We start from the raw sequence: 17,394 nt of genomic DNA, 5'->3' as shown, positions 1-17,394 counted from the left end.
CATGTCAGTGAACATCTACAGACTCATAAGAATATAAGAACAGCCATACTGAGTCACACCAAAGGTCCATCTAGCCCAGTGTCCTGTCTTCCGATGGTGGCCAATGTCAGGTGCTTCAGAGGGAATGAACAGAACAGGTAATCATCAAGTGATTGAAATTAATGAGACTACTTATGTATGTGCTCACGGATGTCAGCAAATATTCCACAATTAGGGCCTAACAAACTTTTGCAAAAATAATGGCATCCTGCTGTGGTACAATGAGCTCCTTGATATTATAATATATAGCTTGCTGTGGATTTGCTGCTATCATGTATACAATGTAATATGTTAGCTCCATCCTTGGGGCATAATATAAGGTCTAGGGTTGAATGTTACAGCTACCTGTTTTGAACTTTACCAATGTATGGACAACTGAGTATTCAAACTTCTCTGTAAAATTACACTTCCTCATTTTCTTGAGCCAGACATAGAACTTTGCTCGTCTGTGCTATCACTCTCCCACCTTCTCCTTAAGCTTGATTTTAGTGCTATTTACATGGAAAAAATTATGCAGCGTGTATCTTCAGTCTCATTAATGAAATATTATTCATCAAAAGGGGTTATGTGACTTGTGGTTGGACAGTATAGGCACAGCACACCCTTTTGCAGCCTGGTGGCCTATCTTAATTTCCCCAAGTGCAGCAGCAATAGATTCAGTTTAACAGCCCAGGGCAAACTGAAGCCAACACACATTAACCAAGTGTCATGACCCTTTTTAATAAGGTTTCAGGACAGGAATCATTACAATAAACAGTTCTTCAGGATCCCAGTTTAAGGCTCCCACGTTTGTAGTCCACATCCAAGTCTCTGGCTATTCTCCAGGTTCCTAAGAGAGCAATTGCAGCCTATCCCTGTCGAGCTCTTTCTCCCTTGTTCCAATCTCTTCCTGTTCCTGTTTATATGGCACAGCACCAGACCAGGGCCTTCTTGATTATGTCCAGGCCTGTCCTTTAAAGGAGTAGTACAATTTCCCCTCATAGACTCTTCACACTGTAAAACATAAATGTGAAAACAATTAAGAGGGGGGAAGACAGCATTAAAAATGAGGAGACTAATTAATTGTTAAAAATTCAGGCCAACAGGAAAAATTGAACAAAATACATACACAAATATATACTCAAGAAATTTATTTGTATCGTCAGTCTTCGATGCATATAAAGATACTAACAAGACTGCAAGAAAAGTAGTGAGTAAAAATGCATGGAAAATGGAATGGAAAGGGAAACCATGAGTGTATACTATGCAGAGTTTTCTATTTCATCCTTTATTATCAATGGCTATAAGTTAAAACAAGTTTAGCAAGCTTCACACAGACACTTGTCTATCCATTGAGAATAGAAGTAGGAGCTCCTGGCCACGTTGGCTAGGCTGGGAAAGGGGGTGATGACATCAGGATGCCAGCTTTGCAGCACAGAAAGCACATATAGAAACAAACACTAACTGCAGCAATTATGGTAGTTTCTTGGAGATTTTTAACAAAATAGTCAGTGTTCAAAATATAGAATCCAAGTATATTCATATAAATGCATTTGTTCATTTCAGTTTGCCATAGTAATTATTTCTTTTATTCCCCATTTTTAAAATGTTGTTTGTTAAAAAAAATTCTTAAAAATGAATAAACCACTAAAATTCTGAAACACTGATGCAATACAGGTTAGGTACTCACAGTTAATTGCTTTACATTGTCACAGCTTATCCAATCTTCTTCAAATACACAACTATAGGTAGTCCTATGGACTGGGTGGGGATATTTTATCTTCAGATAAATTATAAGGATCAGACTCTTCACCCCATTACACCAGTATGAATGAAATCAATGGAGTCATACCATTTTGCCACCAGGCTCTGCATCTGTTGAGATTTTGTGTTATTGAAGGGCCCCATCCTGCAAACACTTACTCATAGAGACGTGAGGAGGACCCAAGTTCCATTTTGCAAAGGATTTTGAAATTTGGTTTCATTTGAACTAGGAATGGAAACCAAACATTTTGAAATTCTCTGCAAAGAAAAATTCAGGGAAAAAAAATGTTTGGGGGGTCAATCACAATTTTTTATTTTCACAAAAGAAAAATGTTTCATTTTGATTTCAAATTTTCACATTTCAAAAGTGTGAGGATAAACAGAGGGCAGCAACAGACATGGACACTAATAGAATGTCATGATGGAAAAAAGACAAACTGCAAGCAGATGAATGCAAAATACCAGGCAAGAAAGGAAGAAGGGGACCAGATCGTTACTACCAAAGAATCTCAAACTTTTCTGCCAGTGTGCAGCTACAGACAAACTAAACCAAACAGGATGCTGAAATGTAGATGAGTGGACTGATTTCAAGTAAAAAGGAGGAAGTGTGTATTGTCTCTGCTGCACTGCCTAAACTTCCTCTGTGGTATTACTCCATTTGGTCACCTTAGGATCTATGGATGAAAGGAATTAATGATAATACAATCTGTGAGATGCAGTAAGACTTAATTCTTAATAACATTATTTTATATTGCACTTTTAATTCTGAATGGCCCTAAACACCACACAAATTTAATAGCAATGTAATAGGGTCATATGAACACAAGGACTGCATTGCTCATTGCTGGAAAGCAGCCATTTCTGGGGTGGAACGTGGCAGCTGTTTAAGATAGAACAGATGTACTACTGAACATCTGAGGACAGGAGATGGAGACAAATGCTTTATTATATACAATAGGATGTCACATTCTCAAGTCAGTGTGGAATGAGCAAATAAAGAATTCAGGTAGAGATATGGGCATTGTAATATTGTCAGATTGCCCTAGTTTGCATCAGAAATAAGTGGTGAACAATAATTCAAGAAAAAGCTGGTAGGGATGACATGTAGGGATAGAGCTACTAATTAGATTTTTTGGGTTGATAATAAGATACACAGTGATTTATATTTCTGAATTAATAAAGACTATTTTGATACATGATATGGCTGGACTTTTCTTGAATTACCATTGTCTTCATTCTCTTTTCCAAGCCCCAATTGTCTTAGTTACATTTGGCTTCTGCATTTGATTTTATCTTTGTTGCTGAACTGACAGTTAAAACCAAAATGTATTCCTAAATCAAACTATTCTCTATAAAAGAGGGAATATTTTGGAAGAACAATAGCAATTTTCTCATGACTATGGGCCTACTCCCATTTAAGTCAATGAAAAAAAGTGAAACTTTCAAAACTCCACAGGTATGCTAGAGTGGCAATTATTATCAGCAGTAAATATTCATATGATGGTAGCCCCCAAAGGCTTAGGGCCCCATTGTGCTGGATGCTATATAACATTGAAAAGAGACAGTCCCTGCCCTGAAGGGCTTATACTTTAAAGAGACAAGCAGATGAAGGGTAGGAGACATGGATGCAACATACAACAAATGAGTCTGGTGAAGAATTGGCTTAGGTTTGTTAATTACATATATTGCAGGGATTTTAAAACATTTCAATTGAGGTTAGAAGTAGGGAGGAAGGGAACAGGAAATAAGGAAGAGGAATTGGCTCAGCTGGTCAACTCTTTAGCTATGTCTAGTAGGCTCGGTTTTGTAGGCATCATGTCAGAGGTGAGTCTTAAGGAAGATAATGTAGTGGCAGTTTGGATTTTGTAAGTGTGATTAAATTATGTCCATGTATATCATTGTTGCTACCACTGTTATATAACTGCAACAAATCTTATACAAAGTATGTCATGTAAGGTATCAATGGAAAAGTTACAATCTATCAAATATGATTATCCTGTTTGTATGCATCTATCATCTTTGTATCTAAAGTTATGAATATTGACTATGTACCAGTGTTTCAAATGTGTTTGCTCCTGGGGTAACACCCACAAGGCAATTTTCATCCAGTCTGGCCAACACATTATGAATGGACTATTCAAGTTGATGGCCCATTAAAAGACACTCAGCTTGCACAATAGACCATAAAAGAAGCCTGTCCCTGGCCAGTGGGCCTTCCTGTGGATGCTTTAGCCAGAATATGATAATGGTTGCTCCTATGACTCATCAAAGCATGCTACGGCATGTGACTAGCTCATGTGAGGCTTGGGCTATGGGGCTGTGTACGCGGCTGGACTCACGCTGGAGCCTGGGTTTTAGAATCCTGCAAAGTGGGAGAGTCCCAGAGCTTGTGCTCCAGCCCGAGCCCTGAAGTCTACACAGCCTGAGCCCCATGAGCCTGAGTCAGCTTATACGGACCAGCTACAGGTGTCCAGTTACTGTGTAGACCTACTCTGAGCTGGCAAACTCTAGGGACAGGAACTCTGTCTTAGTATGTGTTTAAAAAGCCTCTGGGTGCTCCTAAAACACAAATAGCAAAATGTCAAGGAATTCCAACAAAGTAGAAGGAGGAATAAACCAAAACTTCCTTTATTAATCTAGTCCAGGATCTTGAGTGGAGGTTTAAGAAAACTAGGATTTTCTTCATTTCCGAAGACATTATGTGTGCGGAACTAACTGAATATTTTTCAGTCACCTTCCCCACTTCCAAAATATTTGGAAAGAATATGAAAATTAGAGGATCGGATATGAACTTCATGAAGCTGAGTGAAAGATAGATTTAAGCAACACGGTTCTCTACTGGAAGTAAGCCTCTGACAATAAGAAACATCTATTTGTTTTAAAAAGTGGAAGTGTTTTACCTCTTCAGTGTCCTATGACAAAAGGATGCCATGCAATAAAGAAGAGCACCTATTGGTCTTCAGTTGTGCACTGAACAATATCCTCTATTCTATTATGATCACTAGTTGTGGGATTTCTTATGGTCTCATATCTCAGTGTTACATGTTAGCCCTGCATGTACCTAACCTCTGCCATGGTCTCTCATGCTAGGAAAAAAACCTGCATAATTTTCTCTCTTAAAAGAGTGGAAGCACAGCACTGCTAATTGAATTTAAATTGTTCCCTTTTGATGAAGCATCAAATAATAGTAATCCTGATCATTGAGAATACTCATCTGCATGATGTTGCATTGATGATCTCCATGCGCAGAGTACTTTGAAGCACTTTAAGGTAAGTCATGACATTTACTGCTACAGTTACAGATATTTTATTCAGGTTGCATCCACATAATTCATTATACTGTTTTGTCCTCTTGTGGCAAATATATTGCTGACAAGAAAATTTTGCAACTGAGATTTTTGCAAGTCAGTGGGCTAACCTGCATAAATAACAGATGTGCAGACAATAAAAAAAAATTCTCATAAAAGTGGTGTATCTCAGAATATTGAAAATTATCTGTTTTTTACTGTTAGATCACTATACAAATGGCAGCAGTCTTTTGCCTGAGAAGGAAAAATCCCCCTCAAAGTGGAATATAATGAGCTGACAGCCCCAGCATTTTATCATGCAGAAACGAAACATTTATTCCTGCCAGTTTACAAATGAAACTAACAACCAATCACACCACTAAATATTCACATTCTTTTAAAACTAGTTCTGCATATTTTTTCCTAAATAATTCAGTTTAAGTGAAGGGCTTGCACATTCTAGAAATAAAGTAAGAAAGGTTTGTTACATTGGATTTAGACAAATAGTTATGATTCTGTTCTATTGAAGAACAAAATACATAAAATAGTTTGGCCTTCACTCACTGGGGTTGAAAAATGGCCGTCCAGCCTAATGATCTGAATTTGTGGAAATTAAATTGAGCTACAGTCAGTTATCAGAGTAATGATAAATGCAAGTATGTTGTGCTGAAGGAGAATGCAGCTTAAATATCTTGGAGATATTACACTGGAATGAGAACTTCTTTGAGTTTTTATTAATGATGCTGACACCAGTTAAATTGCCTTTATTTATGAAGATGGGTTTTTCTGTCCCCATTAAGACTTCTAAAGGTTTGTAGTTGTAATGACAGCCACACTTTTGCAATAGGTAAAAGAATGAGGTGAACTGGGAATTGACAGAAGGCCTTGGAAAAGCAAGTTAGTTTACTAGATAGTAAACCTAACTTTTGGGAGTAAAAAAAGCCGAGTGTCATTGGTTGGTGAAATGAGGTCATAATATAAAGTAGTGTATATCATTGCAGCAGCAATAAAAGAGGCAGAACAGAAAACTGACACTCAGAACAGAAAGTTGTACGATATTGTATAAAATGATGAAGGCTGACTCAAGGAGGCAGGATGTTGCTTATCTTTTTTGAGAATACATATTTGGAATAATTTATGTGATCAATCAATGTCAGGTAATACATGCTTAGTAAAGCATTTGGAAATGCGAAAAGTAAAAAGAATTTTTCCCCATCTTCAATTTTGTTCTTGTGTTAAATATATGGGAGTAAAATATAACACCTGCTCATCTGTAGAAAAAGAGGAACCCAGTGTTACGTTAATTGACAAAAAAATGGATTTAAAGTACTAGATTACAGGCTCAAGAGGGATCATATGACTACATTTTTATCAAACAGAATAAGGAAAGGCAATTGATGAGAACTCAATAAACATTTCCTGACTTGAAAGCTGAAGGTCCATAAATGGCAAAGACTCTGTTCTCCAAACATTTTCAAGTGGCTTTATCTTTGGGACAGGTATAGGAAGATGAAAAGAATGACAATGTGGAATTAATATTAAAATATTAAATATTAAAATAATTAAGCAATAGATTTGCAAACATCTAGAAGATAACAAGGTGATAAGTAACAGTCAGCATGGATTTGTCAAGAACAAATTGTGTCAAACCAATCTGATAGCTTTCTTTCACAGGGTCACAAGCCTTGTCGATAGGGGGAAGCAGTAGACGTAGTAGATCTTGACTTTAGTAAAGCTTTTGATACTGTCTCGCATGACCGTCTCATAAACAAACTAGGGAAATGGAACATACATGGACTTACTATAAGATGAATGCAAAACTGATTGGAAAACCAGTTCCCAGAGAGTAGTTATCAGTAATTCACAGTCATGCTGAAAGAGCATAATGAGTGGGATCCTGCAGTCTGGTTCTGTTCAATGTCTTCATCAATGATTTAGATAATGGCATAGAAAGTACGGTACATGTATAAAGTTAGCGGATGATACCAAGCTGGGCGGGGTTGCAAGTGCTCTGGAGGATAGGATTAAAATTCAAAATGATTTGGACAAACTGGAGAAATGGTCTGAAGTAAATAGGATGAAATTCAATAAGGACAAATGCAAAGTACTCCATTTAGGAAGGAACAATCAGTTGCACACATACAAAATGGGAAATGACTGCCTAGGAAGGAGTACTGTGGAAAGGGATCTGGGGGTCATAGTGGGACCACAAGCTAAATATGAGTCAACAGTGTAACATTATTGCTAAAAAAGTGAACATCCTTCTGGGATGTATTAGCAGGAGTGTTGTAAGCAAGATATGAGAAGTAATTATTCCACTCTACTCCATGCTGATTAGGCCTCAACTGGAGTATTGTGTCCAGTTCTGGACGCCACATTTCAGGAAAGATGTGGACAAATTGGAGAAAGTCCAGAGAAGAGCAACAAAAATGATTAAAGATGTAGAAAATATGATGAATGAGGGAAGATTGGAAAAAAAAGGGTTTGTTTACTCTGGAAAAGAGAAGACTGAGAGGGGACATGATAACAGTTTTCAAGTACATAAAAGGTTGTTACAATGAGGAGGGAGAAGAATTGTTCTTCTTAACCTCTGAGGATAGGACAAGAAGCAATGGGCTTAAATTGCAGCAAGGGAAGTTTAGGTTGGACATTAGGAAAAATTTCTTAACTGCCAGGTTGGTTAAGCACTGTAATAAATTGCCTAGGGAAGTTGTGGAATCTCCATCACTGGAGATTTTTAAGAGCAGGTTAGACAAACACCTGTCAGGGATTGTCTAGATAATACTTAGTCCTGCCATGAGTGAAGGGGACAGGATTAGATGACCTCTTGAGGTCCCTTCCAGTCCTACGATTCTATGATTCTATTATATTTCTGCTTTAGTGAGGAGTTGATCTATTGCTGTGAGGTAATCAGTTCAAAAGTATAAAATTCTTACAAATAAAGGGTTGGTTTGACAGATGGCTGCCAAGAGAGCACCAGAACTTACAGTAGCAAGAGAGTTTCAAGGAATAGATGCTGAAGCTTCCAGTATAACAAGAAAAAATATTAATAATAAACTAAGCAATCAGAAATGTCATATTATTGTTACATTTCAGGGACATAAACATGCAATTCTTACTCATGGAAGTAGTCTTTACACCTGGAAAAAGTTCCATTGACCTCAAGGGAACTATTCATCTGAGTAAGAACTATCAGTGTGAGTACAGATTGGAGGATCAGGCCCTATGTTACTAAGTAGGGAACAATGTTATTTAATGTATTTGCAATTTATTTGCAAAACTAGGATTTATTGTAAAATCTAGTCAAGTCTGGTCTGACATTAGGACTCTATACAGATAGCAGCTGTGGACATAATATCATCATAAGCCAAGGCACAGTACCTGCTATTTGACATCAACTGATTGAGATACTGGTTCTATTTCTGTTTTCAGAGCTGAGGATGCAACACTAATTTACTGAGAACCCACTAGCTTCTAGAATTGCATCCTTTGTCTTCAAGCTGCTTCTTCTAGTTATAGAACTACAAAGCTTCAGGGAGAAGAAATAAATATAGTTTGATTTGGCTCCACAAAATAGTCATTCCATATTTTAGGTGGGGTTGGTACAACCACCTATTATTAATGTTGCATGACATTTCCCATTACAAAATCCTGTTTTCAGTTACTTATACGTTACCAAACTTCAACCATAGGGCTGAAATTTTCTATGCAAAGTGTCTGCCTCAGGCTGGATATTTTTGGAAAATTTCAGCCAAACTGGTTCAGCCATTTCCAAGAACAAATCTAGGGACAATATGTTGTTTGGCCATGTCAAAAAATAGGACTGGCTGGGCAAGGAGACTGGGACTGGTTAGGTCAAGAGAATGGGACTGGGACAAGAAACCAGGGGTGGAGAAGAGACAGAATGGGACAGGGACATTTGGAAAAGACAGGGGCTGAAGAAGTCAGGTTTAAGGGGGGTAACAGGAAGAGGAGTCTGTGCCTGCTAGAACACACTGTGCTCCAGAGCCTGGAATGGAACCAAAGATTCCTGAGTCTCTCAATTCCTTTGTGTCAGTAACTCTCTGTGAAACCCACTAGCAAAGTGTCTATTTCCATCCAGTGCTGGTCCCCATAAAGGATAACTACAGAATACACTATTGCTATCAGTTACTTGGTTAGCTCAAGTGGCAAAGGACTGTGTAGTTGAGCTAAAGGTTCCCACACATCTGAAGACCCATGTGAATATCAATATGATGACATGAAAGAATTTGTTTTTTTTCATCTTGCTTTTTAAAAAAACTAGAAATTTACACAAAAAAACCTCCGTTAAAATAACATTAATAAGGTTACAAAGTCAAGCACTCAAAAGTTAGGAAATGCCAGAATTAAGGTTGTCAGTACAACCTTAACTCACCCCGTTCTGCATGTGCTTTATGATGTAGTTTTTAGTTACATGATCACATACTATTTTTTCCACAGGACTCCTCCTTCATTTAGTGCACTGGATTGACAGTGCTCAGGGACTAGAACAGAGTTCGGTAGAAAAGGAGGCTGTGGTTTGTTGTTGGAGAAATTGAAGGATGTGTAGTAAATGAGGAAGGGGATTTCAGGAAAAGAAAGAATGGTCTCAAGGTTAAGACAACTGAATGCCACAGTGTTCCTATGTGATACTGGGCAAGTGACTTAAACTGAATTTTTCACAGGTGGTCACTAATTCTGCCTTCTTCATTTTCTGGATGCCTGACTTGAGACCCTAGGGTTTGATTTGCAGAAGTGCTGGGAACTCAGAGCTGCAACTGAAGTCAATGGGAGCGGTTCTTTGAACATATACAGTGTTATATATTGCTAAGTTGTCTGAAAAGTCAGGCCAAAGGAATCTCAAATTGAGCATCCCAAATTAGTAGACACTTTTGACCTTTATCTCTATGAGTGGGATCCACGAAGGGACTTAGGCTTGGTCTACACTACAGAGTTAGATAGACGTAAGGCAGTTTATGTCAACCCAATTCTGTAAGTGTCTACACTACAACATTGCTCCTGCCAATGTAAATTGCCCACTGCACCTACCTAATAACTCCACCTCCACAAGAGGTGTAGTGCTTAAGCCAGTGTAGTTAGTGCGATGCAGTGTTTGTGTAGACACTGTGTAGACACTTACCTTGCCAGTTGGTTGTCAGCTCCGGGGCAGGGGAAGGGAAGGGAGGGGGCTCCATCTGTGAGCCTCACATAGGGCTAACAGCTCAGGCTGCCAGCCCCAGGGGGAGGGCAGAAGAAGGGGATGCTCCATCTGTCAGTGCCCCACAATGCCCCACACAGTTAAATCAGTGGAAGTGCTCCTGGTGAGTGTGATCATGAACCACCACAGTAATTATTATGGTGGCTGTACATCCACTTAACTTAGATTGACTTAATTTTTGTAGTGTAGAGCATTGTGGTGCCTAGAAAATCAAGGAACAGCACAGTAACCACTTTTGAGTGAATTAGTTATGCACTTGCCTCACTCCACACAAAACAGCTGGAGGAGGAGATGCTGCCACCACCAGACACCTAACTTTTAGCTCACTGGTTAAAGCAATCTCTTGGGGTGTGGGAGACACAGGTTCAGTTCACCCCCTCACCAGATGGGGAAGGGGATTTGAAGAGGGGTGTCCTACATCCCAGGCAACTGCTCTACCCACTGGGCTAAAAGAAGGAGAGAGGTGGCAGCACCTCCTCCTCCAAGCAAATTTTGAATGGGACACAATCAGGTAGGTGGCCTCTGAGCATACCTACCAGATTGGGACCTGCACATGACTTAGATGGTTACAGATAGACATGTTGGGCTCAATCCTCAGTTGCAACCAACTGAGGGAAACCAGCTCGGGCAAGGTAACGCTAATACACCTAGGAACCACTGATTTAGACTCTGCCCAGTTCATTGGTGTATGGGAAGCAGTGCATAAGGTTTAGCAGAAACTCGGACTCATGCATGTGCCACTGAGCTAGCTTGAATGATTTGCATTCAACTTTGTAACCTGTATCCGAGGCTCACTTGTCTCAATTTTGAAGGCGCAGGGGAAGCAAAATAGAATAATAGATTTTAGCCAGTGAAGCTGGTTGAATTAAACTGTTTTCTAGTGTTTGCTTGAAATTTTGAATGAATTTGCTTCATCCATGTTCTTGCCCCCTTTGTATTTACTCTCCATTAACATCATCAAACAACTGAGGTTTAATGTCATGAATTTTCATTGGGATAAATGTCATGACGGAAATGAATTTAAATTCATTTGTGCAAGGAGTTGTAAAAGAGTTGCTTGTGGGCTCAGCCAATCAGGGAACAGAAACAATACCATGTGACTTATGTGACCTATCACAATTAAATAACACACCTCAGATAGAACAAAACACTTCAGACAAGATTTTGAAAAATGAATAATAAGAAGATAGTGACAATCTCTTACCTGCCCTTGTGAGGGGTGGGGAGGGTGGAAGGAATAAGGAATCTCCACTCCTCCCTTTGCTACCTACATAAGGACTGGCCAGAATTTGTAGCCCTTGCACTCAGAGCTCAGAGCTGCTACTGAGTTGCTTCCCCTGGAAGAGCATGTTACACCTCCTAAAGGAGTGCCACCGATTGTGCTCCCCCATGCAGTTGGGGAGCTCTGGGAGACATTCTGCCTGACTAAGGCAGAATGTTGCCCCATTTCTCTCTTTGGGGTGGTATGTACTGCCCTGTATTATGGACTGTGTATTATGGGCCTCAACCAAAGACTATTGAAATTCTCCCATTGACTTCAATGGGCCGTTGATCAGGCCCTAAAGGCACACTCTAGATCTAGAGTGGGGAAAATAACGATCTGCTTGTGGCTATTCCATGAACTATAAAAGAGGATACATTTCCTAGATAAATTATTCAGTGTGAATTATTCAGTCTGCTCTATTAGGCAGTTTTTCATAGAGTTATAACTCTCAGCTTTAAAATATATATATATAAATCTTCATGTTTATATCATATAAATTGAGTTTTCAATATTTATCTAAAATGCTGGAGGTGGGGATGTCTGGCAGCCAATCCCCATTCCGATATAAGGAATTTATTTTTTGTCTGATTTGAATGCATATGTTCACCATTCAAACCCTTCTCCATTCTCCTCCTCATGCCGCTGTTCTCCTTTTTTGCTGGCACCCTCCAAACAAGCATGCCCATTTTCTTTCATGCCAGCAAACATTAGCATTACATTGAACTAATACAATTTTCAGAAACACACACAAAATCTGTCTCTTATTGAGTTCAGACACAGGGCCTAAGTCTTTCCATTGATTTCAATGGTAGGGTTACCATACGTCCGGTTTTTCCTGGACATGTCCAGCTTTTTGATAATCAAACCCCCGTCCAGGGGGAATTACCAAAAAGTCGAATATGTCCAGGAAAAATACCGGCCGGGCACTTCCCCTCCCGGGCTACAGCTGCTCTGCTTCTCTCCTGACTCTTCGGCTCTGTTTAAGAGCCAAGCTGCCCGAGCGCTCCGGTTTTGGGCAGCCCCCTTGCCTCCGGACCCGGAGCCGCCGGCCGGGCACTTCCCCTCCCGTGCTCCAGCTGCTCTGCTCCGGCGGCGCAGAGTTCGGAGGCAAGGGGGCTGCCCAAAGCCGGAGCGCTCGGGCAGCTCGGCTCTTAAACAGAGCCGAAGAGTCAGGGGAGGAGCACAGCAGCCGGAGCCCGGGAGGGGAAGTGCCCGGCTGGGGGCGCAGGGTCCGGAGGCAAGGGGGCTGCCCGAAGCCCAAGCGCTACTGGCTTCACGGATTGCCGGGCAGTCTCCAGATCCTGCGCCCCCGGCTGGGCGCTTCCCCTCCCGGGCTCCAGCTGCACTGGGGAAGCGCCGGCTGGGGGCGCAGGGTCTGGAGGCTGCCCGGCAAACCGTGAAGCCGGTAGCGCTCGGGCAGCCCTTTTCGCGTGGCTGGGAGGGAGGAGGGGGAGTTAGGGCAGGGACTTTGGGGAAGGGGCGGGGAATGAGCGGCGTTGGGGCGGGGCAGGGGGTGAGAAAGGGGTGGGGCCAGGGCCCGTGGAGTGTCCTCTTTTTTTATTTTTTAAATATGGTAACCCTATTCAATGGGCACTAGAATCAGGCTCAGTTTCCCAAGTCTGAACTTGTTAATGCAGGATTGCTACTCTAGCTGAATGCAAATTACATCAATTATCTTTAAAAATTATGTCTGAAGATTCTTTATGGTGGAGATTTCTATTCACATCTGTTTTTTTCTTTAAAGTGTTTCCTCATGCTTATTTTCACTTTTTGTAATCACATAAGCTGTCCTCTAAAATTACTCAATATTATCTCCTGTCTGGCTGACTTTGTCCAGAGTATTTTTAATTTTCCAGCTGCAATTTTTTTGTCAAACTGGGATCTTTCCAGGGCTCTGTAGAATCAACTGTGAATGCAAATATCTTGCTGAAGATTAGCAATGAAGAAGGATGGTTTTGTTGTTATAGTACTGGACTGGGACTCAGAGGACTGAGTACCAGCTTCTGCCACAGACTTCCTTTGGGACCTTAGGCACATCACTTAACCTCTGTGTGCCTTGGTTTCCGGTCTGTAAAATGGTGATGATGATGCTACTTAGTCTGTCATGTCTTAATTTGTAAGATCTTCAGGACATGAACTGTCTCTAATTATGTATATGTACAGTGCCTAGCACAATAGGGCCCCAATATCTATTGAGGCCTCTCAGTACCATTTTAGTCCTAATAATAATTATAGTAAAAATCATGCTCTGAAAATTTTCAAGAATGGACCCCAAGTATCAATTGTGTTAATATTTGGTCTTCAGAATCCTATGACTGTGGACTGGAGATTATAATTTCAAACAAGTCATCTGATACAAATCTGTATTCTCAAATGGTATTAAACACTTCTGACAGAAAAAACTAGGACATGGTTACAATTTATGACAAGTTTCCTTCTGTGAGGGCCATGAGTTTGCTTTACTGATCTTCAAAGCTGAAAATTTGTGGAGAATTTATAGAAAAATCCAACTCTCACTGAGGCAGCCGACTGAGAGAATATGACATTTAGAATATTAGCACAGCAGTGCAAAAAATGGATTTTAGGTTTCTACCCATTAATTTCTTTTCTCTAACAATTAATCCATCTCCAGACATAGGTGAAGCACAATCTCAAGATTGTGCAATTACATTTTTTTAGGTCAGACTCTTGAGTACAACTCACTATATATACGCTTAACATTGATGCAGTTCTGTCAGCAGATATATCATAGAATCATAGGACTGGAAGGGACCTCGAGAGGTCATCTAGTCCAGTCCCCTGAACTCATGGCAGGACTAACTATTATCTAGACCATCTAGAATCAGATGCTGTTTGTCTTGTTTGACATCCTGCAAGAGAGTACAACTATAATAACCAATATAAAAAATTCCCATCAAGTAATATTGTGACAAATTTAGTTCTGGCAGTTTTTTCTTCTATATCCTTCAGCATTCAATTTGCTACAGCCCCAGTCAGGTCATTCTGGATCCAGTTTGGCTGACACAGAACACTTTTGCACTCTCTCAAAGGCCTGGTCTACACTAGGCGTTTATGTCGAAGTTAGCGCCGTTAAATCGAATTAACCCTGCACCCGTCCACACTGCGATGCTATTTAGTTCGACATAGAGGTCTCTTTAATTCGACTTCTGTACTCCTCCCCGACGAGGGGAGTAGCGCTAAATTCGACATGGCCATGTCGAATTAGGCTAGGTGTGGATGGAAATCGACGCTAATAGCTCCGGGAGCTATCCCACAGTGCACCACTCTGTTGACGCTCTGGACAGCAGTGCGAGCTCGGATGCTCTGACCAGCCACACAGGAAAAGCCCCGGGAAAATTTGAATTTGAATTCCTTTTCCTGTCTGGCCAGTTTGAATCTCATTTCCTGTCTGGACATCGTGGCGAGCACAGCAGCACTGGCAACGATGCAGAGCTCTCCAGCAGTGATGGCCGTGCAGTCTGGGAATAGAAAGAGAGCCCCAGCATGGACTGATCGTGAAGTCTTGGATCTCATCGCTGTGTGGGGCGATGAGTCCGTGCTTTCCGAGCTGCGATCCAAAAGAAGGAATGCAAAGATCTACGAGAAGATCTCTAAAGACATGGCAGAGAGAGGATACAGCCGGGATGCAACGCAGTGCCGCGTGAAAATCAAGGAGCTGAGACAAGGCTACCAGAAGACCAAAGAGGCAAACGGACGCTCCGGATCCCATCCCCAGACATCCCGTTTCTACGAGGCACTGCATTCCATCCTCGGTGCTGCCGCCACCACTACCCCACCAGTGACCGTGGACTCTGAGGATGGGATACTGTCCACGGCCGGTTCCTCAGACATGTTAGGGGACGGGGAAGATGAGGAAGGAGATGAGGAGGGCGAGGCAGTTGGCAGCTCTCACAACGCTGATTTCCCCGACAGCCAGGATCTCTTCATCACCCTTACAGAGATCCCCTACGAAGCGTCCCCAGCCATTACCCCGGACACAGAATCTGGTGAAGGATCAGCCAGTAAGTGTTGTAAACATCTAAACATTTATTTTTAACAAAACAGGAATATTAACAATTAAAAGAATGGGTTGTTCATGATTAGTGTGCCCTAGGCGCTTAACGGTTTAGTAAGGGGCAGTGCAAGTTTTGAAAAGAAATCTAGCAATGTCCGGTTTTCAGTGATTGTCCTGCACAAGCCGCTCTACTGTGTATTCCCTGCTACTGCAGCTACAGTAAAATGCGGTCTATATGTGCGGGGATAGAGCAGTAATCCTCCTGGGACATCTCGATGAAGCTCTCCTGGAGGTAACTTGAAAGCCGTTGCATGAGGTTCTTGGGGAGAGCGGCCTTATTGGGTCCTCCGAAGTACGACACGTTGCCGCGCCACGAGATTATCAGGTACTCGGGGATCATTGCTCTGCACAGCAGGGCGGCATACGGCCCTGGTCTTTGGAGGCTTTCCCGGAGCATTCTCTCTTTGTCGCTCTCGGAGATCCTCATCAGGGTGATGTCGGCCATGGTGACCTGCTTTTAATTAGGTAGGGGAATGTTAGTGTTGGGACTGCTTTCCCGTTCCTTTACAGAACTGTCACCGCTGGTTTGCAGCCACGCGGTGGAGGCGGGAGAGGGGCAGCCGAAAGGGATCATTCCCGGGGACAGCCGCGAGGGGGTGGGACAGGGGCAGAGTTCCCGCTTGCCGGATTGCTGGCAGCAGGGACTGACATTGATTTAAATGTGAAATGAGGCCAGTGGTAATATAAAAGTTTTAAACTGCCACAAGTGTACGGCTTACCATGTCTGCCTGCAACAGAAATTCCGTTGTGCTGCCTCGCTTCTCAAATGTGCTGTTCAAGACCCCAGGCACAGAATGCGAAGGCCGAGAATTCGACCTTGTGCTGAGTGCGCATGTGAAAGGTGCTGTGCATGGTCTTGTTCACAGAGAAAGACTATGTTCTTTGTTCACAACTACATTTATCTTTCAGAGGAATTCACTCCCTTTTTCCCATTTCCACAGCCCCGTCTGCGACTGTCTCACAACCTAGCCTGGAATCACACTCCCAGAGGCTAGCGCGGATTAGGCGTAGGAAGAAGAGGACACGGGAGGACATGTTCTCTGAGCTTATGGCCTCTTCCCAAGCCCAGGCAGCACAGCAGACCCAGTGGCGGGAGAACTTGACCCGAATGCACCAAGCCAACATGGATCGGGAGGAGAGGTGGCGGCAGGAAGACCAGCAGGCGACTCAAACGCTGCTTGGACTACTGAGGGAGCAAACGGACACGCTCCGGCGCCTTGTGGATGTTCTGCAGGAACGGAGGCAGGAGGACAGAGCCCCGCTGCAGTCCATCTCTAACCGCCCTCCCCCGCCACCAAGTCCCATACCCACCTCACCCAAAGTGCAAAGAAGGAGAGGCGGCAGAGTCCCTGCTAACTCTCACTCCACCCCTGCAGAGAGCTCTAGTAGCAGAAGGCTCTCATTTCCCAAAATTTGAAAAGTTCTTTCCTTCCCGCCTGACACAAGCCCACGTCCAAGTTTCACCTCCCAATGCCATGTGTAGTTGATAATAAAAAATTCGTTTCTGTTAACTACTGTTTCAATCATGTTCTTTTGGAGGAGGAGGGGAAAGGGGGTTGGAAATTGGACAGGACAGTCTCCTTTGGCAGGGTACATAGTCGGGGGCAGGCACAGCAGCAGGGCACATACACAGTGCAGTGATGCAGTGACTAGTTGCCCCGGTTAGTCTGGGAGGTTGTTTTGATGTAATGTTGGGGGGGGTGGGTTGCTCTGTGACTTTGTGGCGGGGGAGGGCAGTTACAGATCTTAAGCGCCGGTCCTTAGACAG

General features: G+C 42.2%; 1 protein-coding gene across 3 annotated transcripts; it reads left to right on the top strand.

Annotated features, from left to right (window-relative positions):
* Window positions 1–14,596: 14,596 nt before the first annotated feature.
* Window positions 14,597–17,137, top strand: LOC135981745 (myb/SANT-like DNA-binding domain-containing protein 2). 3 transcript variants are annotated; one of them, XM_065585793.1, is made up of 3 exons: window positions 14,597–15,573; window positions 15,781–15,858; window positions 16,568–17,137. In XM_065585793.1, exons 1-2 carry the CDS (start codon window positions 14,997–14,999, stop codon window positions 15,813–15,815), a joined length of 612 nt encoding a protein of 203 aa, XP_065441865.1. In that variant the 5' UTR covers window positions 14,597–14,996; the 3' UTR covers window positions 15,816–15,858; window positions 16,568–17,137. The 3 variants fall into 3 exon arrangements, with proteins under 3 accessions (XP_065441865.1, XP_065441862.1, XP_065441864.1); XM_065585790.1 differs by lacking the exon at window positions 15,781–15,858; XM_065585792.1 differs by having other exon boundaries at window positions 15,781–17,137.
* The last annotated feature ends 257 nt before the right edge of the window (window positions 17,138–17,394 follow it).

Source organism: Chrysemys picta, chromosome 2, assembly GCF_011386835.1.
Source record: "Chrysemys picta bellii isolate R12L10 chromosome 2, ASM1138683v2, whole genome shotgun sequence".
Taxonomy (NCBI): domain Eukaryota; kingdom Metazoa; phylum Chordata; order Testudines; family Emydidae; genus Chrysemys; species Chrysemys picta.
This window is presented reverse-complemented; position numbering and strand designations above follow the sequence as displayed.

Coding starts and splice junctions, on each gene's coding strand:
- LOC135981745 (XM_065585790.1), top strand. CDS start 14,997: ATGCAGAGCTCTCCAGCAGTGATGGCCGTGCAGTCTGGGAATAGAAAG. Junction 15,574..16,567: donor ATCTGGTGAAGGATCAGCCA/GTAAGTGTTGTA, acceptor CCATTTCCACAG/CCCCGTCTGCGACTGTCTCA.